Source organism: Castanea sativa, chromosome 2 (genome assembly GCF_040712315.1).
Source record: "Castanea sativa cultivar Marrone di Chiusa Pesio chromosome 2, ASM4071231v1".
NCBI lineage: Eukaryota > Viridiplantae > Streptophyta > Magnoliopsida > Fagales > Fagaceae > Castanea > Castanea sativa.
The window spans coordinates 46,998,524-47,022,035 of NC_134014.1; the positions used below are offsets into that span (position 1 = coordinate 46,998,524).

The 23,512-nt window shown below is 40.9% G+C and overlaps 2 protein-coding genes and 1 non-coding gene across 4 annotated transcripts; 1 reads left to right on the forward strand and 2 right to left on the reverse strand.

Annotated features, from left to right (window-relative positions):
* Positions 1-701: 701 nt before the first annotated feature.
* Positions 702-5,987, reverse strand: LOC142625616 (UPF0496 protein At4g34320-like). Of its 2 annotated transcripts, none has more exons than XM_075799276.1 (2): positions 3,667-5,987; positions 702-1,061 (listed from the first exon to the last, which is right to left on the reverse strand). In XM_075799276.1, the coding sequence occupies exon 1, from the start codon at positions 4,887-4,889 to the stop codon at positions 3,678-3,680; it is 1,212 nt and encodes a 403-aa protein (XP_075655391.1). In that variant the 5' UTR covers positions 4,890-5,987; the 3' UTR covers positions 702-1,061; positions 3,667-3,677. The 2 variants fall into 2 exon arrangements, with proteins under 2 accessions (XP_075655391.1, XP_075655392.1); XM_075799277.1 differs by lacking the exon at positions 702-1,061 and adding an exon at positions 1,264-1,280.
* Positions 5,988-20,516: 14,529 nt separating this feature from the next.
* On the forward strand, positions 20,517-20,588 carry TRNAD-GUC (transfer RNA aspartic acid (anticodon GUC)). The gene has a single exon. It is a non-coding gene; the product is annotated as a tRNA-Asp (tRNA).
* Positions 20,589-21,688: 1,100 nt separating this feature from the next.
* LOC142624682 (geranylgeranyl pyrophosphate synthase, chloroplastic-like) lies at positions 21,689-23,505 on the reverse strand. The gene has a single exon (XM_075798366.1). It carries the CDS (start codon positions 23,092-23,094, stop codon positions 21,985-21,987), a length of 1,110 nt encoding a protein of 369 aa, XP_075654481.1. The 5' UTR covers positions 23,095-23,505; the 3' UTR covers positions 21,689-21,984.
* Positions 23,506-23,512: the final 7 nt, after the last annotated feature.

Here is a 23,512-nt window from a genome sequence, read left to right on the forward strand (position 1 = left end):
TCTGGTATTTCACACCTTTTTTTTTTTTTTGACCAACGCCTCTTGCACTGTTCATGTCCCATGAACAGTGCATTAAGGCAAGTGAATAGTGTTTTCTTATGTGAATAGTATTTCAGAAATTAATTTTAAATTGTTTTCAGCAATAAGTTTTTAGCAAAATAAGCGGTATTCAAACACAAACTAAAATCAAGATCAATTAATGTTCCTTGATTTTAGACAATCTAGGATATCAACATGTACTAAATGTTATATGCATGGTACACCAACAAAAAAAAATCTAGTAGAGGATGAACTTATTTTTAATTGGCCCTTAAGAGAAAAGGAAACGGACTTTAGCCTCATTAGCCAAGGGAAATTTGGTAAGAGAAGGGTTTAGAGAAATTCAAAACAAAGCTATGGATCCTCAATTAATTTTTTATTTTGGTTATGGATCCTTAATCAAGGTCAATAATATGTATTATTTTCCTCCATTTTATTCTATCCAAAATCTTAGTCTCTATTACTTCCTTAATTGATATGTCATTTTTAAATACTTTTACGAATGTTATATTTGATCTTCCATTACTTTTTCTCGTTCCCTCAACTTGAATCAACTCACTCTTTCTTATCAGCGCATTAATCTCTCTCCTCTGATCATGACTAAAGAGACATTCAAACAAGCTAATATATCATATCAAAAACATTAAAGAAAATCAGGAAAATAAAAAGGAAAATTGTAGGTGTCAATTGGCATAACTGATAAAGTATGTTGTAATCAAACAGGGGACTTGAGATCAAATTTCACCTACATCATGGGGAGAGAGGTTTAAGGAATAAAAGGGTTATCTCCTGTTATGTAGCTTGTAAGTATAAATGTATAACAGATTTCAAATGGACCAAAAAAAGGCCTAGTCAGAGAATAATCAACCAAAATTGCCAATGGCATTCATCACTTTAAATCCCAGCAGTCTCTCTATCTCTGTGGTCCCTTAACCATCAACCTCTAGCTTTGTCATTTAATCACAAAAGAAACAGGTCAGTTACAACTTGCACCTAGAAGTCTAGAATCCACCAAATAATTCCTGAAAGTCCAAGAAAATGACAAGCTTAACCCTTATGTTAACTCTGCTTCTGAAAATATTATGGAAAATAGTTGTGAAACACTATAGCAGCAGAAGTTCAGATGTTTACATCAAGCATATGTCTTGCAACTCCATGTGGAGACATGAAAGGAAATTAACCTTACTTCTAATTTTTGAGTATTGGCCCGATTGGGTCTTTAGGTTCAATCATGCAAGCAGCTGACATCCAAAAAATAAATAAAACTAGCATGATAAGAATATATTTAAACATGAGTGTTTAGACTTTAGAGCAAAAATATATCTTAAGGTGATGTTATTGTTTCGAGCATAATAGTGTACTTCTCCACATCTCCTTTAGCTTGGATGCTGTGATAAATGTTATGTCAAATGCAGGGTGGCCATCTATCTATTATGGCAGTGAGCTCTAATTTAAACAGCGCCTCCCTTCCCCCCCATAAGAAAGAGAAGAGAACAAGATCAAGAACAAGATCATGGTTCAAAACCCACCGGATGCAAGTGTCAAGCTACCAATAAAAAGACTTTTTTTTTCAATAGAAAATATCTGGCATGCATATTGAAAGCTTAAATAGTGTAAAACACTATTGCAAGTTTAGACCCCATTTTAAACTTACGGTTAGATTGCTTTTACCCTACTTAACTAAGTGTGAAATAAGAGTAAGTGTAATGCAATAAGGCCGGAGCTACTCTAAAGCATATGCATATACAATAGACCATAAGTATAAAGCATAAAGAGTAAGGGAAGAGAGATGCAAACAACGAAATAACACTGAGATATGTTATCGAAGAGGAAACCGAAGTACTCAGCGAAAAACCTCTCTACAGCCCTCTAAAGCCAAAATGATCCAATAGTGAATAAAGTTGGAACACAAGGATATCAAAAAGAGCCTCCAAACCTAAGCTACCCAATGTACTTGAACCATCTGAGTTCCAATTCCCAACAGACTTCACCGAGTCTTATCTTCACTAGTTATCCAAATCCCGCAATTAGCTCCAAATTGCATCCGCCAATCAATGGCTTCTTCCAATGCTTCTCACACACACCAAAACTTCTCTTAACACTCAAATTGGGTGAGATAAGTGTTTAGGCTAAGAACCTCTCAAGGATTTGTAATTGGAGAGGTAGTTAGAGGAAAATTAAGAGAAATTGTGTAGATGATTGTGGTTTTACAGTCTCTAACTCTCAAGTGTATTGTTGGGGTTTTCTCTCTGAAAGTATCCTTACAATTTTGTGGGTAATGTGGGCTTATACAGTGAGAGTAAAGAAATAAAGAAAGCACAATTTAAATCATCCAACATGTGCTTCTCAGGTGGCTTTTCGCAAGTTGTCCACTAGCGAGCTTCATTGTCTTCACAATTCTTCACCAAACTCTCACACTCAACCCTTACATTAAATCCCACCTACATACAGGAAAATGATTGATTTGGCACTTTGGTTGATTTGGCACATACCAAAACTAGATGGGTCGTAGGAATATGCCAAACCAATGTGTCAAGATTTTTAAGAATATAATAATTTTGCTCTATTCTAATAATACTTATTGAATGCATGATTGTATGACCATGTTTTGAAATTCTAGAATTAACCAAGAATCTTCTGAAATTACAAACTAAGTGAATCTGCGATTGGTTTTGGTACATAAAAGAAAAGAGTCAACTGATGGCCCACCAATAAATCAACTGAGGCAAAAACAAGAAACAGCTCTTCTTATAACACTAAACACTTACCTCAGTGTTTTGGCAAAGATGAAGGGTAATATCAAACTAAAAGGTTCAAATATTAAAGCACAGTAATGAGTCTTCTTGTATATGTCTATAATTGATTAGTTTTTACCAGTAACATTCATTATGGTTAAAACACAAGATTTGAATCAATGATATCCACCCTCATGGTGACTAAAAATTATTATATGAACAACGGACCTCCTAGACTAGACTTGTTATTCACTGTATATCTCCACATGACTAAGGTACTCACATCTCAAATTTTAATAGTTACAATATCAGTTAATTTTTTGTGTTCTATCATACGTTATGTTAAAGGTAGTTTTCCTTGTTTGTTCTGGACACTTAACCTACTCTATTATGATTTATGACAATATGATTACTTGTGCATTACCCTATTACCATTACAAATGCAATTTTTCATCAAAAATCAGTGTTACATTAACCTTGCTGCTATGTAAGTTTTTGCAGTTTCCCATAATATGCCAAAGATTGCAACTCCCATTGTAATTGAAGTGAACTATAGGCCGTTCTCATAATAATACTAACCATTTACTGCATCACCAACTCAAATTAAGAGTCCAATGGTCAACTCCAGGACTGTGTAATTATATTTTATAGATTTCCTTAGAAACTAAGAAACATAAACATAGAAATTCAGTTATGTTACATCTAATAATCACTTCAAGGAAAAATCTTACACACACACACACCCCCCCCCCCCCCCACAAAACAAAAAAATCCTGCTCAACAACAAAACTCCATCTCAAGGTTGATTCCCAAGGTGTTGATCAACAATTCTTCAACTGGTTTATGAAATTCACATAACACGGACATGAGAAAAGTTATTGGAACAACATACCAATGTGTTCTTCAGTTGTTTGGAGTTTTCATTATTTTCTGTAAAAGCACTGTCCTTGCCCATGTTATTTCCCGGATACACTTATCACCATGCAGACTTAACTTCTGAATGTCATTCATAAACTCTTCCAGCTTCTTTTTGATCTCATCCATTGCAAGCTTCACCACCTCCTCTTCTCTAAGAGCAAAATCAGCATTCTGCATCAGTGACTCAACCTTAATTTCCACTTTGCCAACAAGTGCTCGAATGCTTTCCAAGTCCTTCATTGTAACAAAAGTGCCAATTTGCATTGTGTTGATTACCCCACTTTGTCCTTTCAGTGCAGTCTCATAGCGCTTCCAAAGTGAGTTACACCATTTTCCCACTGGGCCCATTGGAACAGCCAATGCAGCTGCCAAAGCTGTTACAACAGGCGGAGCAGCCATGGCTGCTGCCACCACAGAGAATATCAACACAGACACAAAGGCAGCAACAAAAATGACATTCGACACTCTTCTCCACGTCTTCACAGACTTCAATTTCTTATCTAACGTTCCCTTCCTCTGCAGCAACTTGGCAAACATTGAAAGATGCTGATTATAAACCGAGTGAAGCAGCTCAAAAAACCCTTCTGTAAAAGGGTCCCCAGCCGCCTTAAATTTCCTTAACTCTTGCAATGTCTTCACATACTTCCCCCCATCAACCCCATCTCCTACTTCTTCCTCAAAATAACTAACCGCAAGTTTAATCATCATCAACTGGTTATCACGTGTGCGCTTCAGGCAGTTCTCAAGGGCAGTACAGAACTCCAATGTTTTGAGACTGTTCTCAAAGTAAATCTCCACCAATGAGAACAATTCTTGATTTCTCCACACATCTTTCTGACAGTCTAGAATGACTTTAACCACGTCCTGGTTCATTTCTAGCAGACTATTTGTGACTTCTCTGAGTGCACCAAAAGATAGGGACCGTACCTCGACCCCAGAGGCAAGCGAGCTGATGGCCCTGTTGGTGTGCGCTTGGATAGTAGCATCAAAGGACTGTAAGGTTGTATCAAGCATACACGCCGCCTCATAAGAGCTAAGATCAACATTGAAAGTGGCATCGGCATTTATTTGGAGGGGTTGTGCTGGTGCTGCTGCTTCTGCTGCTGCTGCTGCTGGCGGCGGCGGCGGCGGCGGCGGTGGTGGTGGTGGTGGTGGGGCATCACTAGAAGTTTTCTTGCTACATTTTCCTCCCATCATTGCCAATTGCACAGCAAGAATCGATAAGAAGTAAAACTAAGCTTTATATGTATATATGTTTGCTATAAAAAAAATAAAAAAAAGTGTTTCTACTGGCCAAATAATCAACTGCACAAATTTTTTTTTTTTTTTTACTTCAATTGGATGGTAAGAAATTACAAATCAATGAAAAGCAACAGTAATCCAGCTAACTAGATCGCAAACCCAGGTGAAGGATACTCTAAAATCTACAAAATTGAGCTAAATCAGGTCGATTTGGAGCTTGCTGAAACAGGGTAGAAGAAAAGGCTCAAAATTTTTGGATAAGATTTTGAGAACCAAAAGCTTAGATTCACTTGGCAACACAAGCCAGATCCCAATGAAAATAAATGTAAAACCCAAAAGTCAAAATGTCAAATTTATAAGTAAAATCTTGCTAAAGAAGTCACTTTTTTGGATAATTGAAACCCAAAATGTCAAAACTCAATTTGGAGAGTTTCAGGTACCTGAATTTCACCTGAAATGATTAAAAAAGAAATAGAAGGTTCTCTCTCGCTTAAATCCATCAAAGAAAGCAGAACAATCCCAAAATCCAAGCTAAGATCTTTGTGAACTAAGTAGCAGTATAGTGCACGATCGACCTTGAAGAAATCTAAAAACAAAAAACTTAAGAAACGAATGAACAATTACACAAAGATACCCATAAGCTAAAGCAATGGTTTTTGACTCCAAGACAAAAATTACCAATAAAAAAGGACAAGTTTCAATAAGCAATGATGATGGGTCGGAACTATGAAGAGCAGCAAAACGAACTTCTTTTTAGCTCTTCAATTTTGATGGGCGATTTGCAAGGGAAAGTGAGAGGAAAATGGGGATGAAGAGTGAAGACTACCTAACTACAATTAGGGGCTGTTTTGAACAGTGTGTTTTTCCAAAGGGTTTCCACTTTCCAAGCTTTCAACCACGCGTGAAGTTTGTTGAAAATTCTGTGTCTCTGATTAATAATGGGACTAAAAAAATATCTGAAACTGGAAAATATTTAAGCCACCAGTAGAGTGACATATGTGGAGTGAACTAGGGCGGAAACCTCGAACATGTTTCTTTACGAGGAAAAAAAAAAAGGTAACGTATATTTTATGTATGAGTCATAATATACGCCCAATGATTTTCTGGATACGAATCTTTGTACTTAGGGAGAGTGGCTAGTCAGTCTTTAAAGAAGATATGGCTTTAAGATATGCGTAAAGACACATTCACTTGATTAAAAATGGTTGGATATATCTTGTAATATCGTTTAGAATCTAGAATATAGAAATTATAAATTTTAATTTTTAAAAAAAATTTCTAGAATATAGATGATAATCTATAAAGATTAAAGATATCATAAAAAAGCATTTGGAATTTCCAAAAAAATAAAAGGAACAGTGCACGTTTGGTAATTACTTTTTTGTTTTTTGTTTTTTTTTTTTTTGTCTCAATTTTATTACAAATAATCTAACTTTTAGTATTTTTGGATAATAAACTAGCTTTTAACTTTCACACGTTTGTAAGTTCAAGTTAGTTCAACTGGTAAAGTCTCTAATGGTTGAATAAGAGATATGGAGTTCAATCTCCACGTATACCAAAAATCAATTGGTGTCTTGGTTTAATAATAAAGAACATTATCAAGAGCGAACACCATAGGTTTAAACTCTCTCAAAAAAAAAACTTTCACACATTTAACATAAACTTTTTTTTATATAAACACAATGCAAACGAACAGCTAGAAATAAACAATTTCCAAATTGACACATAATCTCTTAAATTCATATATCATGATGTTGGAATTTTCAAGGAAATCAAAATTATTTCATAAAATTAAATTTTGAAAATAAAAGAAATACAATATATGATAGATTGGGTTGATCATTGGTTAGGTTGGTTCGGGTTTACCCTCATCCCCTCACTCAACCTAGCTATATCAAATTGGGAAAAACATAACATGTTGTTAATAGATCATCACATAATTACGGACTGAATGGGTTAATAGATTTAACAATCAAGTACGTCAAATTCTCAGTAATGTAAAGGAGATCTCGACCTCCACGAAGGATATATCTTGACATTTACAAACCCTTGCCGGCATCAAATGGCCTCCAATTAAAGCAAACTTCGATAGTTGTGAAAGAGAAAATGAGAGAAGATGTGATCGGGAGGTTTAATGGTTTGAGCCTCATAACCCAATATACTACCAAAAAACAAGCAGGTTTCATAGCAAAGAACCCACCATTGACTAAAACAATGGTTGAAATCAATCAAAATGCTTCAAAGCCGTCAGGATCAAACAAGTCGGTCGAGTCCAACAAGTTATTGCTCACCCCAAATTACAGACACAATACAAATATTCAATTCACATTCAAGAATTATCTTATAAGAGTTAAGTATTTAGAGTATTTAATATCATATATAAATTTTTATTGAGTTTTATAAATCCTAACATGCCATTTAAAAAAAAAAAAAAAATTTCTGTATTTTCATGTTTGGTATGATAAAAAAAAACATAATGTGTGTGTATATATATATTTTTCTTGACCTCACATGTCTCTCCACAAAGCAACCATTAATCAGCTCTTAATTTTGTTCCAAATGGTTTTTTTTTTTCCTTAAATCAATCACCTTCCCACTTTCTTTTTTGCATGTAGATTCAAAGGCAATTCTATCACATGAATAGCTTTTAATAGGCCTGTTAAAATTATGACTTCCCAATAACTAATTTGATTGGTAATTTGAGGTCTATTTTCCACATTGAAGTCCTCAAATGGCCCAAAAAATATATAATATATTCCTATTTGGGGTTTTTTTTATCATATAAATACTTTTTTATGAAAATCATATAAATATTTAAATTATAATAGATATTTGTGATTCTCAATGTGAGAGAAACAACCAAAAAAAAAAAATTACTCATTTCCAAATAACAAGTTAGAAAACGTTTCCAATAGAAGAAAACTAATGTATTCAATTAAAGTTGATAATGTTAAGAAGTCTAAAAAAAGTGTAATTAAATGTAGGTACGTGTGTGTAATTTGATTATGTTTCTATACTATAACCCACCCCTTAAACAAAATTCCTAATCCCGCCCTAATAATAATGAGAAAAATCAAATAACAATGGCATAATGAATCAACCCTAAACATGCAGTAATTCTTTAATGATTGGTCATTTCTAATAGTATTTTTTTTTTTCCATTCATTTTAAATAAAACAGAACAGTAACAATGTATGTGTGGGGGGTAAAATGCCCAAAAGGTGCTTTCGGTCCATGGGCTTTGTCCGAGGATCATTACCCACCCGAGGACGGATTAGTAACAATAAGGATGTCAGATTTAGAGACCCGAGAGTTAATTGTGGCAAAAGAGGCTAATGGAAGCCGTGGGGAGTAAAAAGACCCTGATGAAGATGTGGGCCTTTGGGCCATGCTAGGGAAGGCCGACCTCGCTTCTCGGGTTTAGAACTCGCGTACTCACGGCCCGCCCATACGCCGAGGATCCGAGGATCCAAGCCGAGAGCGAATTTCCCTTCGAACGACACCTGAGAACCCGGACTTCATGATAAAGGTTAGGGGAATGACACGGTCAAGACCGATGGTTAAAGGGGGGAAACCCTTGAATGCCCTTAAGACCGATGTTAAGGAAATACCAAAGATAAAGGCCGTCACCTCCACATTAAAGACCCCGCACCTACCACCCCGGCCGCATCGATGGGGAAGCTGACACCGAACAAAGGAAGGGAAACTTCCGGTTACTATTCAAAGGCACTGAGAAAAGAAATATCTAGGCTAAGGGGGAATTGGGGCAACACGTGTACAAAGTATCAAAAAGAAGAGTATTTAAGGAGCAACCTAGAACTGAAAATGGGGACGGACTACTTTGTAATCTAAAAGGAAAAGAAAAAAGAGGAAGAGATAATCTAAGAACAACTCTTGGCTTACGTCCGAGGAGGTTAATTTACAATATTCCCCGTTGTTTTCGAGTGTTTGCAATCTTTGGCTTGTCATTTAATCCTCACACACTTCTAACCTAGATTTCAAGCCCACACTCTACAAATTCATATTGTTTAAGGCTCATTGGGCCTGAGCCCGTAACTGTTCTTGGGGCCAGGTGCAATTGTGCACTTACAATTGGCGCCGTCTGTGGGAAATCTAGTCTAGAAGAGGCAGGAATACTATGGCAGGCTTAGGTGCTCACCATGCAGAGTCACAGGGATCACAGCCGGAAGATCATTTTGAATGTCTTAAACATCGAAGGGATCGTGAGGGGAGTGTCCATACAGAATACCCAGGTGCTAGCCATATTCACGCTGGGGGTAGCACCACCCACCATGAGGGTTCTAACTCCATGCAGAAGGAAATCAACCGTTTAAAGAGAAAGCTACGCCGCGCCAAGCGTAGGTTTTCACCGTCCTCATCTAATTCTTCCTCGTAGGAGGACAGGGAGCCGGCTACGCCTCAAGGTCGCGCTCTCCCACCAGCTGCAACATCTTCCGCAGAGGACGACCACCAACTCGCGTACGTAAGAAGCCTTATTCTAGGGGCTTAGGTAACGATGCTATGAGTAGGCATTGCACCAGCTCTCCAAATCTCCATTTGCACCTGAGGATTGAGAAAGGAAGGCTTCCCAAGGTTTACCCACCCCACTTTCACCATCTATAATGGCCTGACCGATCCCATGGAGTACGTGAGTCACTTTAACCGCAGGATGGCGTGCACTCTCACAACGAGACCCCGATGTGTAAAGTTTTCCCCTCTAGCCTCCGGGACCCGTTGCTACGAGGTGGTTCAACGGCCTTAAGTCGGGTCTATAAGTTCGTTCGGGAGCTCACTGTAGCATTCGCTTCACGGTTCATTACGTGTAGCAGAGTACCTCGGCCATTGGACTCGCTGTTATCCATGACCATGAGGGAAGGGGAGACGTTGAAAGCATACTCCGATCGTTACTGGGAGATGTTTAATGAAATAGATGGCGATTTTGATGAGGTGGCGCTTAATACCTTTAAGGTAGGCCTCCCTACTGATCACGACTTGAGAAAGTCTTTGACTAAAAAGCATGTTCGCAGTGTACGTCGCCTCATGGATCGTATTGACGAGTATAAGAGAGTGGAGGAAGACCAACAGCAAGGAAAGGGAAAGGAGAAGGTTATCCCGCAGGAGAGAAGGGATTTCGTGCCTGAGCGTATACCACAATAACAGGCCGAGGAGAGATTACGTTGGCCTCCGCCTCAGAAGACCTCAAGCCGTGAACACCGTATTCCGGAACCAAGACATCAGCGCCGGAGAAAGTTCGTAAGGAACCCTTCTTTAAATGGCTCGATAAGATGGCAGGAGACCCTGCGAAGAGGAATCGAACCTCTTTCGCGCACCACCGGGATGTGGGCCACACTACCGAGAACCGTCTTGACCCGTGGAACCATCCTGAGAGCTCGTCTGAGGGAAGTTAAAGCAAGACTTGTGTCAGCCCACCGGCGTGCCGCCAAGTTGGCTCAAACAACCAGAGGAACAATACATCTCGGCCAAGATTGGAACAATTAATGTTATCTTCGTCGCTCCCCGTAGACCGCCAGTCCCACTAGGGTGATGGCGGCTTCCCATCCTCAAAGCCGAGGACGCGGGTCGCAGCCGAAGAGGTCAAGGGCACTTTGCCCGTCCTTAGACTTCTCCGAGGAGGATAAGGTAGGACTATCCAGCCCCATGACGATGCTCTGTGGTCACCCTCGAATAACAGGAACTATGATGTGAGAATGGTGATGATAGATCGTGGCAATGTGCGTATATCATGTACCCCGATCTATTTAAGGGGTTAAGGTTGAAGTTGGAAGACCTTACTCCTTATGATTCACCACTTATAAGCTTTGAAGGGAGAGCTGCGTTGTGCCGAAGGGACAGATCCGTTTCGCCCGTTCAATCCGGCTCGTAAACGTGGAGGTGGACTTCATCGTGGTCGATGCGTACTCTCCATATACAGCCCATCCTTGCTGTGCCTTAGCCGCATGCGCTTGGAGCCGTCTCCTCTACTTTACATGTTAAAGTTAAATTCCCTCCTGGGAAATGTGTCGAGGAAATTCTCGGCAGCCTAATCTAATCGGGGCAAAGTGCATCTCGGCTGCAGTACTGCATCAGGCAGAAGCCGAGTCTTCTGCTTTGATCACCAAAGACTTATAGCAGTTAACGGCTCCTGATTCATCTGGAATGGTGACAGGAGATGAGACACATTGCGAGGGGTTAGAGAAGTTTCCAGTAGCCAATGACCCAGAAAGATTCTTCCAAGTCGGTGTACTTTTGCCATACCAAGAGAAGATGGAATTGTTAGAATTTCTGAAGGAAAATATTGATGTTTTTGCGTGGGATCCTTATGAAGCTCCAGGCGTCGATCCGAGCTTCATTTTTCATCATTTAAATGTTAACCCAGCTATTGTTCTGAGAAGGCAACCACCTCGGCGCTCCTCCAGAGAACATTCTGAGGCTGTGAAGGAAGAGGTGCTTAAACTCAAGAGGGCTGGGGCTATCAAAGAAGTTTTCTACCCCGAGTGGTTGGCCCATACAGTTGTCGTTAAAAAGAAAAATGGAACGTGGAAGGTATGTGTGGACTTTACTGATCTGAACAAGGTCTGTCCTAAAGATTCGTTCCCAATGTCACGTATTAATCAACTGGTGGATGCCACTATCGGACATCCTCGGATGAGTTTTTTGGACGCCTTCCAGGGTTATCACCAGATTCCCTTGGCATTAGAGGATCAGGAGAAGACTGCCTTCATTACACCGACGGGGAATTATCATTATAAGGTCATGACATTTGGCTTGAAGAATGCTGGGGCTACCTATCAAAGGATGATGACCAGAATGTTCGAACAGCAAATGGGGAGAACCATTGAAGTATATGTTGACGATATGGTGGTGAAAAGCAAAACAATACCCTCACACGTGAAAGATTTGGCCGACACTTTTCAGATATTGAGAAAGTACAAGTTGCGCCTCAACGCCTCAAAGTGTTCTTTCGGCGTAGGGTCTGGAAAGTTCTTGGGATACATGATTACTCATAGAGGCATAGAAGTTAAATCCGTGCAGTCAAGGCTATTCAGACTCGGCAGCCTCCTCGCAACCCAAAAGAAATTCAAAAGTTAACGGGAATGATTGCCGCCTTGAATAGGTTCATATCTCTAAGCCATTTAATCGTGTCGTCCTTTCTTCCAACTCGTTGAATAAGTGGAAAGGGTTTTAATGGACCGAAGACCGCAAGTTAGCTTTTCAACAAGCTCAAGCAATATCTTTCGCCACCCATTCTCGTCTCGTCCGAGGCACATGAGATTTTGTTTGCTTATCCGGCTTGGCCGTCCACGCGATCACTCGGTCCCGATAAGAGATGATACCGGGGTGCAAAGACCGGTATATTACGTTAGTAAGTCTTTGGGTGATGCCGAGGTGCGTTATCAACCCTTAGAGAAAGCGCTCCGGCCGTGGTACATGCCACGCGAAAGCTTCCCATTATTTTCAGTCCGACACGGTGGTTGTTCGACCCAATTGCCCCTTAAGTGCGTTGCCGCGTAGCGGCCGACTACTCCCAGAAGGATAGCAAAGTGGGGACCATCCTCGGGGGCTTTTGATGTTAAATACAAACCTCGCACCTCGTGAAGGGGCCAGTGTCCTCGCCGACTCGGTGGCGGAATTTGCCGTCGAGCCATTACCGGGAAGAAACTCTAAAAGAAGCACACATGGATGAAAAATCAGTTGGTGTGATTACACTCGCCATGCCTCCGATTTGGAAAGTGTATGTGGACGGGGCGGCTAATCGCAGGATCTCGGTGTCGGACTTGTTCTAACATCCCCTGAGGGAATTTTCTTCGAAAAATCTTTGAGATTGGCGTTCTCGGCTACTAACAATGAGGCCGAATACGAAGCGGTCTTGGTAGGTATGAAAATGGTGCATAGAATGGGTGGAAAGGAAATCCATATCTTCTCGGATTCTCAACTGGTGGTCGGCCAGGTCACGGGAACCATGGAGGCTAGAGATCCAAGGATGCAGGAATATTTGGCCCAGATCAAGCGCCAGCAAACTGAATTTGACTCCTTCGCCTTAACCTATATCTCTCGGAGCGGAAACACTCATGCGAACTCCTTAGCCACGCTGGCAACGTCCTCGGCTCAAGGTTTACCTAGGGTTATCCTCGTTGAGGATTTACTAGAACCCTCTCTTGTCATTACCAACGCGCCTCGCATCCATCTAATAAGGCCTGGACCTAGTTGGATCGACCCTGGCCATATCTTGTCTTAGGAATGATGTCCTTCCCGAGGACAAATCGAAGCAGATAAGGTACGCCGAAGGCGCCACATTTCGGTTGTCCGAGGACCGTAACCGTACAAATGATCCTTTTCAGACCGTACTTGTCGTGTGTACACCCCGATTTAACTAAGGGCTTCTAGAAGAATTGCATGAAGGGATTTGTGGCAGCCACACCGGGGGAAGATCCTTAGCCCACAGAGCTCGACTCAGGGTTATTGGTGGCCCAATATGCAAAGAGAGGCCCAAGACTATGCCGAAAATGATCGTGTCGAGGTTCGCTCCTAATATTCATCAACCCGGGAGGAGTTCTTAACCCCCTTTCCGGGCCCCGGCCCTTTGCACAAGGGGACTAGACATAGTTGGGCCATTTCCGAGGGCAAATGTGTAACAAAAGATGGCTTCTCGTGGGAAATGCACTATTTCACTAAACGGGTCCGAGGCCGAGCCCTTAGCAAATATTAGAGATGTTGACTCCAACAAGTTTGTCCGGAAAACATCGTTACTAGATTCGTAAGATACCACACACACTCATCTCGTACAATGGTGTTCGAGCCGACAAGAAGGCTTTTAGGAAGTATTGTGGTGACATGGGTATCATAAATAGATATTCCACCCCCAGCCTTATCCTCGAGGAAATGGGCAAGCCGAGGCCGTTAACAAGGTCATTGTCGGGCCGGGTCAAGAAAAGGTTGGATGATGCGAAAGGCAGATGGGTAGAAGAGCTCCCTCATGTTCTCGTGGACGTATCGGACCACACCGCGTTGTGTCCACCGGAGAAACGCCATTCTCTATGACTTATGGAGCCGAGGCGGTGATACCTCCTCGGGAATCCGGTTTTCCCACCCTAAAGACGAGCTCTTTCAATCCGCAGAATAACGTGGGACTCCCGGAGAAAGGCCTAGATTTGCTCGAGGAACGGCGCGAGGCGCAATGGTCCAAATGGCTTATTATCAACAGAAGCTAAAACGGATATGACGCCCACGCGAGGCTAAGGCCACTTGCACCCGGAGATCTTGTACTAAGAAAAAGTCAGGGCACCTCTAAGAACCCACTGGGGTAAGCTAGGACCCAACCGGAAAGGCCCCTATCGCATTGTTTCCGCATGTGCATAGGGTCATATCGGCTAGCCGATCTAGATGAAAGAATTGTACCACGCCCATGGAATGTAAATAATCTTAGAAGATATTATTATTAATAAAGTGTGCTTTTGCCGTTGAACATTTCAAAGTTATGAGTACCTCTCGACGGACAGTGCATCGTTCTCAAGAATCAAACAAACTTGGTTAAGTGTACCTCGTACCACAAACCTTTGTGGAAATTGATGTCTTGTCATTTGTTAAACGTAACCTTAGTTATGCCGGTCTTCTGGACCTCCTACTTTGGGAAAATTAACATTCAAGTCACCGATCTCAAGAATCAAACAAAACTTGGTTAAGTACCCCTCGACCACAAACCTTGTGGAAATTGATGTCTTGTCATTTGTTAAACAAACCTTAGTTATGCCGTTTTCTGACCTCCTACTTTGGGAAAATTAACATTTGAAGTCACCGATCTCAAGAATCAAACAAACTTGGTTAAGTGCAGTCCTCGGACCACAAACCTTGTGAAAATTGATGTCTTGTCATTTGTTAAACAGAACCTTAGTTATGCCGGGTCTTCGGACCTCCTACTTTGGGAAAATTAACATTTGAAGTCACTGATCTTAAGAATCAAACAGAAACTTGGTTAAGTGTAGTCCTCGGACCACAAACCTTGTGGAAATTGATGTCTTGTCATTTGTTAAACAGAACCTTAGTTATGCCGGGTCCTTGGACCTCCTACTTTGGACAAATTGACATTTAAACTTATTGATCCTAAGAACCAATGGGAAATTGTTTAAGTCTTGTCCTCAGACCACAAACTTAATCAAAGTTAACTCCTTATTATGTCTGGGTGTTAATGCGTTACTGTTTATTAACTCGGATCTTAAATTTTATATCTTTAAGTGTTAAGCAAATTTGTGTAAGGAATGGTCCTCGGACCTTACATCCTACTAGAAACGGTGCTATACATTACAAGGGTTTGATCGTTATATGAGGTCTTTTCTTCTTTTTAATCAAGGCATTGTTTAAATATCTCAAACATGTCACTTTCTGTTAAGTCTTTAATAACATGCGCATGATTATGTGGAAGTTATGATTGTGCAATCCTTGGACTTAGATTTGTTTACTCTGAGAAACTTTTACTATGTATTAATGGGAAACTTTTACGATAAGTATAAAAAGAATAAAGTAAAAACAGATGCAACACGAGTGAAAATCAAATAAAGTTGTTCTTCATTAATCATTTGGACATGCATTACATATAAAGGCTGAACATGGAGAAAGAGAAGCCCTAAGCTAGGTCCTAAGCTTTTGGAGGAGGATCTTGCTGAGAAGTGCTGGTTCCCTCGGTCTCTTTCAGCCTCCAACTCAAAAGGAGACAGTAACCTTTTTTCCTTTGTCTCGCTACTTTCATTGGAGGGACATTGGATTCCATGGCTCGGCTAAGGCCCTTCTCGGCAACTCCGCCTCCTTCCTTGTCTTTATTGGAACCCGAAGGTTCTCAGAGGATCCGGAATTGGCTTCGGACCATGGGAGGAAGAGCAGAAGAGTTTTCTGGGGTAGGATTAGCAAGAGGAGCCTCTTCAATCTCCCCGTATCTCCAGGGGAAACCAAACGTTCTGGACTTCCTAAGATCCGAAGATGTGAGGAACTCCCCGCTACGTTTAAAGCTTCCCCCGTACTTTCTCTGACAATACTCCCGCACAAGGCCGCAAAGTCCTCTCCGTCACCGCTCTCCTGTGGCCGCCCTTCCTCGAAACTCGCCGCTGCGCCTTGTAAAGAGAGTTGGACGAGCCGGCTTCTTCCTTCATCGCCGCAAGTTCTTTTTCCAAATCCGAGCGTTCCCGTTGGACTCGGCGAGCTCATCATCTTTTCGCGAAGGAGCTTGCGCTGCCCTTCTATCCGGGTCTTCATAGTCTTCAAGTTTGACTCGACCCCATTTTTCTCTCTCCTCACTCACCACCTCCTAGGTAAGCTTTTCATTCTCGCAAGAGTCGTGCCCAAGGACTTCTCTCGTCTTGCTCTTAATCTCCAGCTTAGTCCCGGCCTTCTTCCGAGTGTCTTCTATAAATTTCGCTACAAAGACCTCCCCGAATGGCTCGTAACAAAGTGTGATGGAATCAGAATAGTAAACAAACTTATGAATATTGTTAAAAGTGGAATCTTCCTAAAAAGGGTAAACTTACCGCTAAATCCCTTTTTAAAGAGAGGAATAGTCGTGGCTGGCTCATTTTTTCCAAGGTCTCCATGTCCTTGGGCAACAGGCAGGGCGCTCCAACACTTCGGCCAAGTGGTGGGCATGGCCTTGTTGAACCGCCCTTATACTGGATTGGCAGGAGATGGGTGCGCCGTCCAGTCTTAAGTCGGGGGACCAGGTGGTCGGTGCTCGGTGCATTTCGGCCCTGAGTTGTAAGTCTTCGTTAACGAACACCTCGGAGCGAAGTACTCGGTTTAGGTCTGCGATGTTACAGTGACTCAAACGAGGGCGCACGTGTTGCTTATCTGCAAAAAAGACGTCAAAACAAACAAGCCTGATCGATTCACACGTATATGTAATAAGTTTAAGTAATTATGAATACTCATTTTTGTGTGTGTTAGAGAAGTTGTGTTGTGGGGAGATTAATCCTATGGCATCGCACTGGGTCCCCCCACTCAACCGGGCAGCGGGAGGCCGTCGTGCCGCTCCCGCAGACGATCGTGTGGTCGTCCTTCATGCCTTTGTTGGATTTGGGGCGGCATGTGAGATTAACCTAACGACACTAGAACGGGACTTAATGTAGTAACCTACATTGGAGAGTTTATGGGACTCGTACAGAAAAATGACATCATGCCAGAGAGGTTTAGACCCATTTGCTCGTTAGAGCATCGACGCTACCCAAAACTCTAAAAACGTTCGAGGCACTGACGGGACACAACCGGTGGTTGCGAAGGTACTCCCTAGTTACAGGTTTCAATGTGGGAGGGTCATCCCACCCTCTATAAAGGCTATCATTGGGATGATAACCTCTCCCTCTTTCCTAGAATCGGCGACGGCTTCCGCCGGACAATATTCTAGACCTACGTCGCCGGGAATACTTGCACTTGGCCCTAAAGCCTTCCATCCTGGGCGTATCAACTAGACACTTGAATCTTCCCATTACAGAGGAACGAAAGATTAAACTCTAAGAGGGAGAATGCTTGTAGTGACAGCCGAGGACAAGGACCGAGGAGAAAAGGTTAAGAATAGAAAGAACAAGAACTTACAAAGTTGAAGGTGTGCAAATTCCCACGGTTTTCTCAGTAAAGTATGATGGCCGATGTTTTGATGGGATTAACCCCCGGGGAATTAAATGAAGGCGCAAAGTTCCCGCTGCCACGGCGTGCGGAAAAGCGACCTCGAAATTATATTTGTCCCGCCCAAATTTTCGTGGAGTAACGAGAGCCGTTGGATGCCCATCTCGCCGTTGAACGTGAGGGACAAAGTGGAACTTGCAGTAATAAATGCGCGCGTTTTTGAAAATAAAACCGCCAAGTGGCACCTTCTGGGACGCGAAACGATTTCCACGCGTGCCATCACTCACAAAGTGTGTGGAGTAGGTTCTCATCAGATCAAAACCCTATTTTTCTCCTCGGACGTTGAAAATTAGTGTTTTGAGGGGCTATTGTGGGGAGTAAAAAGACCCTGATGAAGATGTGGGCCTTTGGGCCATGCTAGGGAAGGCCGACCTGCTCTTGGGTTTAGAACTTGCTAGTACTACGGGTCGGCCCATACGCCGAGGATCCGAGGATCCAGCCGAGAGCGAATTTCCCTTCGAACGGACACCGGAGAACCCGGGACTTCATGATAAAGGTTAGGGAATGACACGGTCAAGACCGATGGTTAAAGGGGGGAAACCCTTGAATGCCCTAGAAGCACCGATGTTAAGGAAATACCAAAGATAAAGGCTGTCACCTCCACATTAAAGACCCTGCACCTACCACCCTGGCCGCATTGATGGGGAAGTGACACCTGAACAGTGGAAGGGAAACTTCTGGTTACTATTCAAAGGCACTGAGAAAAGAAATATCTAGGCTAAGGGGGAATTGGGGCAACACGTGTACAAAGTATCAAAAAGAAGAGTATTTAAGGAGCAACCTAGAACTGAAAATGGGGACGGACTACTTTGTAATCTAAAAGGAAAAGAAAAAAGAGGAAGAGATAATCTAAGAACAACTCTTGGCTTACGTCCGAGGAGGTTAATTTACAATATTCCCCGTTGTTTTCGAGTGTTTGCAATCTTTGGCTTGTCATTTAATCTTCACACACTTCTAACCTGGGTTTCAAGCCCACACTCTACAAATTCATATTGTTTAAGGCTCATTGGGCCTGAGCCCGTAACTGTTCTTGGGGCCAGGTGCAATTGTGCACTTACAGAAGCGATCCGAGAAGGGATACATCCTCGGCCAGTCGAGATGGGGGTCAAATGGTAAGACATGTTGACTAGAAAGATGGTATAGGAGGTTTTGAAGATGAAGATATGTTTCACAGGGACACGGAGAACAAGAACAGTTGGAAAATATCCTAAAGAAAGCTGCTACCACTGCATTAAATGCTCTGTACCTAACCCTCTGACCGCATTTTTGAGGAAGTGATATCTGAATAGTGAATTTCAGCCTTATAGCTATAACCCAAAGACTTCCGGAAGGGGTGGGAAAAGAAAAAGAGAGAGAGAAAAGCACTGTAGACTAAACTTTGTTAATCTTTAAGTAAGAAGAAATATAAGCACTTGGTTCTCGGCTTGAGTTTGAGGATAAGTTTCGTCTCATAAACTTGTTCATCTTTATTATTTTGTAATATTGGGTCATTGCTGTTACCGTTAAAGCTCATTAGAATCAAGATTTTTTACTCATACTCTATAAATTTATTGTATTGGGTTCTTTGGGCCTATACCCTCCTTCTTGCTGGGCCTAGGCACGAAAAACGTCCTTACAGTATGTTTATAGGAAAAGAAATACTATGTCCACAACATTTTCACAATCAATCATATATGGCAAGTTGTTATGGATTGTTATTGTTAGGATAGAAAAATAATTACAGTGGTAGATTCAAATTAAAACCAATAAAAACTAAACACTTATGATTTTTTGTGAAAAGGTTGTGGACGTAGTACCTCTCTTATAGGAAACCTACAACTTAAAAAGAAAAAGAAAAAACTACTTAATCAAGGCACCATAGGTGAGATCAGGATCTTAGGATAAATTTATTATGGAGTTCCTCAAATCTTATCCATTCATTTTACCACATCATCAGCATCTAAAGTAATAAAAAAAAAATTCCAATCCACTAATTTCAAATTAATGGATAAGATTATAAATTCCACAATACAATTGTGAATTGCCCCAAAAATTCAAAAAGAAATCTTATTATAAAGAAGTTACCCTAAAACTTTAAAAAAATTTAATTGCATAGTTGATATTAGAATATTAATTCATATTTGTACAATCCAACCTCATCGAACTCTAGGGTAACAAGGTAGGTAGCTTCAGGAATGGTACACTTAGACCAAGAATCTTATAACTCAATTAACACCTCTTTATATTTAGTTGAGATGTTTAGGTTCAAATCTTCTCATATATATATATATATATATATATATATATATATATATATATATATATGTATCTATATGTATGTATGTATGTATCTATATGTATGTATGTATGTATCTATACTATTATTTAAAGGGTTTCCCCGGTTTAGATTTCTCATTTTTTAGGTTAAAAATGACCCTAGACCTCTATGCTTAAGTAGAGATAAAACTATAAGATAATTTGATAAAAATGTAACTCTAACTCCCACTAAAACATTGCCTAAAAATTAGGACAATTTTCTTGTAAATTTTCAAATTATTTTATTCATTTATAAATTAGATTTTCAAAATAAAAATTATATATATATATATATAAAATAAAATAAAATAAAAACACAATTTTTTTTTACCAAATAAGACTACTAAAAAATAGTTTCATCTTCTGTTAATTTTCAAATTACTTTATCCACTGAATTACACGTGCAAAGATCGCAGATGATGAAACTAGTAAATATAAAAAAATCTGTTGGTGACTTGGAGGGTTGTAACTGTAATATGGTAGTTCCAACTTTCAACCATGTTAAAACTTTTGGTCGGAAGGTAACTTTGCCATCATCGTGACATCATGATTAGGACCAGGTAGGAGCCGCATTTGCACCGTTTTGAATTGAGTTAAATGTCTTTTGGAGAGCTGCAATAACACCAAGTCGTTGTAGTATAGTGGTAAGTATTCCCGCCTGTCACGCGGGTGACCCGGGTTCGATCCCCGGCAACGGCGAATTTTCTGTAATTTTGTTTTTTGCACACAATTTTTGGTACTCTCAGCATCAAAGATTCTTTAACCCCTTTCCATTAAGCAGCTTTGAACAAAATACAAACATGTCTACTGCTTCTATACGTTTTCCCATATGAACATATGGACCGAAAAGCTACCAGTCCCTCTCTTTGCCGGAGTTATTGACCAGACCTGAAGACAAAAATTTACTATGTAGTGCCCAAGCCCAAATTATCAAAACTAGCATTAATGGAGCCAAAATATTACGGCCGCAGACTCGAAAGTCTTTGATCAATTGTACAATAGTTATGCGTAGGTCATTCATGAATACACTTTTTTTGTGGGCAAGTACAATGCACATGTTAACATGTACAACACGTGTTATGGTCTGGATGTTTAATTGGTGAGGGAAAAGAACCAGACGAAATTACACTTCTCGCCGTCCTATCTGTTTGCTCCCCGCATATTATCATCGAGGAAGGTTTTCCATATAGTTTGATACATTGAATTAGCAGATTTGTAGCTTAGATTGAACAGTATAGTTGCATGCATGGTTGATCTGCTTGGACAATCTGGTTTGCTTAAGGGCTGGGTAGTTTGTTTACTTTAAAATGTTTAAACCCATGTCTATCAATCTGGATGCAATTATATAGAAATCCCTTTTTGGTGCCAGTCAAGTTCAAAACAATTGTTAAGTGGGATAAAATTGAATCCTTGGCAAAACAAAGAAAATTGTGAGGTCTTTTGTAGACATTATCCCACTGCCACTGTGACTGCAGCCAAAAGAAATTGAAGGGTAAAAGGATCAAAGAAATCATTGCAAGGCAAAAATTAGAATCAACTTTCAACAACTTAAGAGATGATATGTTTGAATGCAGCAGATTAATAACCAGACTCTAGCAGATAATAAGTTAAAAAAGAAGTATCTTGTGAGTAATTTTCCCATCAACGCGTGACATAATCCAACTTATCACAAAATGAGGAATTATGTCGTGTGAGAATTTGCAGGGTTCAATCAAGCTTCAAAAGGCTCAGATGTTTAATTGGTTAAAGGGGAATAGATCCCCATTATCTTTATAAAAGAATCTAAAGGGCCAAAAGCATTGAGAGAATGATGAATCCCTCAAATTCGGATTTCATGAGTAGATCTATTCATTTCTTCTGGGCATTATTACACACAGAATGATGCAGCATATTACTGTCATCTGAAACAAAAGACTATTCCAGCATACACAGATGAATCTCAAAAGAAAAAAATTTTAATATAATTGATTCATCCATGTAGAAGAATATTCCAAGATTTGATACAAGCTCTTCTGCTACAGCAAAGTCTTCTAACCTTTTCTCAAACATAACTATCCATCTCACCTGAACAACAATTGTTATACATATAATGAGACTAGTTTTGCCGATTAGCAATGTAATTAGCCAAAGCAATCAACGGCGCAGCCTTCTCTGGATCAAACCCAGATAGCTGATCTTGTGCATCCTTGTTCAATTTATCCGCAAACTCCTTGGACTTCTCAATACCCATTAGCTTTGGATAGGTAGTCTTATCAGCCACCAAGTCTTTCCCAGCTGTTTTCCCCAATTCCTGAGACGATTTTGTCACATCAAGAATATCATCCACCACTTGAAATAACAACCCAATATACCTCGCGAAATTCCTCAACTTTTCAACCTCTTCGTGAGACCCACCTCCCAGAATTGCTCCTAGCACCACAGCAGCTTCAAGCAACGCTGCCGTTTTGTGTAAATGGATAAACTCAAGGTGTTCCAAACCCACATCGGAAAGTCCCTCAGAACATATATCAACCACTTGGCCTGCAACAAGTCCCTCTGTCCCAATCGACCTCGCGAGCTCCCCGACGGCTCCGATAACCCTCGCCGGCGGCACACCCACCGTAGAAACCGCTATGTGCTCGAAAGCGAAGGCTAAAAGCGCGTCGCCGGCGAGAACCGCGACGTCCTCGCCGAACACTTTGTGGTTTGTGGGCTTTCCACGGCGGAGATCGTCGTTGTCCATGCAAGGAAGATCGTCGTGGATGAGAGACATAGTGTGGATCATTTCGACGGCGCAAGCGGCGGGCATGGCTATGGACTCGGTGCCTCCGACGAGCTCACACGCCGCGATGCAAAGCATGGGTCGGACTCGCTTGCCACCGGCGAGGAGAGAATAGCGCATAGCCTCGTGAATCTTCTTTGGGTCCTTAAGCGAAACACAGGCTTCGAGGGCTTGGTTGACGGAATTGGCTTTCTGGGCAACGTAGTTTTTGAAACTGAAAGTGGGTTCTGATGCAGACTCTTCCTCTTCTCTGAGAGTATCTTGCTTGGTGAGCACCGCAGAAACTGAAAAAGATGAGATAGTTCTTTGTCGTTTTTGGGATATGATGGAAACGGGTATGCTTTTCAGAGGATGAAGGATATGGAAACTTGGGGATCTGGATCTACCAGCTTGGTTGAACAATGAACAGGTTTGGACCCATGTACTAAGACTCACACAACTCATTTTTTCTTAAAACTTGAGATAGAAAAGTGCTTTTGTTTTTGGTTTCTTTGTAGTGGGAGAGAGAACACTAGAGCAGAGACAAGTGAAGAACAAAAAGATGAATTTGATTTCTTTTTTTAGGTCTTGATTATGGGACTATCTAGCTTTACTAATATAATACTTATAAGCTGAGGGCTAATGAGTTGCAAAAATTGGATTGTTATGCGGGCAAGCAGCGATGTTTCCTAAGACCGCATTAAATGAGTTAACAGTAACAAACACTGTCTAAGTCGTAGACTCCAATTTCTTAAAGTTTCAGAGCGATTCTGTAAGAGAGAGATAGTGTGGAAAAGGGAGATAGTGTTTAATGCACTACGGGCTCAGTACAGTGAAGAAGGGACAAAGATAACGTAGGTATTGATTGGTTGAGCTTTTGATT